Raw genomic sequence first — 653 nt, 5'->3', positions numbered from 1 at the left:
TCAAATGGATGTAAAGAGTGCTTTATTGAATGGATATATTCAAGATAAAGTGTATGTAAATCAACCGCCCGACTTTGAAAATCATGAATCCCTAATCATGTTTATAAACTCATAAAGGCGCTATATGGTCTAAAATAGGCTCCTAGAGCTTGGTATGATAGATTGAGTAGTNATCTTCATTTTCATCCCTTGTTCTTCTCATACTTATTATTTTTCCCAGGCAACTTGGAAGGAAGGAAATCAGTTAAATAAAAAGAAAAGGTTGCATAAAAAGTAAAATGAGTTCTATCAAGAAAATCCGGATTATATATAGTGACCCAGATGCAACAGATTATTCAAGTGATGAAGAAAAAGTAATGAAAGATCATTTTCAATTAGATGACCAGAATCGATTTTTCAAGGAAATTTCAATCCCAAAACCAAGTCCTCAACTTTCTCCTGAACGTAGAAAAATGACATCCAAGTCAACCAGCATTTACAAAGGCGTTCGACTAAGAAAATGGGGAAGGTTTGCAGCTGAGATTAGAGATCCAATCCGCAAGAATAGAGTGTGGATTGGTACTTTTGATACTGAACTTGAAGCTGCTGAGGCATATGCCAAAAAGAAGAATGAGTTCAAGGAGGCTCTACAAAGTGGGAATGCAACTCATTCA

At 35.6% G+C, this 653-nt stretch overlaps 1 protein-coding gene across 1 annotated transcript in view; it reads left to right on the top strand.

The window, feature by feature from the left end:
• Positions 1–278: 278 nt before the first annotated feature.
• The window catches only part of LOC109341579 (ethylene-responsive transcription factor ERF118-like), a 3,204-nt gene continuing 2,829 nt past the window's right edge, over positions 279–653 (top strand). Inside the window, exon 1 of the mRNA XM_019579513.1 lies at positions 279–633. Within this exon, the coding sequence (XP_019435058.1) occupies positions 279–633 (355 nt within the window). The remainder of the gene's footprint in view (positions 634–653) is intronic.

Source organism: Lupinus angustifolius, unplaced genomic scaffold (assembly GCF_001865875.1).
Source record: "Lupinus angustifolius cultivar Tanjil unplaced genomic scaffold, LupAngTanjil_v1.0 Scaffold_509, whole genome shotgun sequence".
NCBI lineage: Eukaryota > Viridiplantae > Streptophyta > Magnoliopsida > Fabales > Fabaceae > Lupinus > Lupinus angustifolius.
The sequence above is the reverse complement of the archived record's forward strand: the minus strand, read 5'-3'. Positions and strand labels throughout refer to the sequence as shown.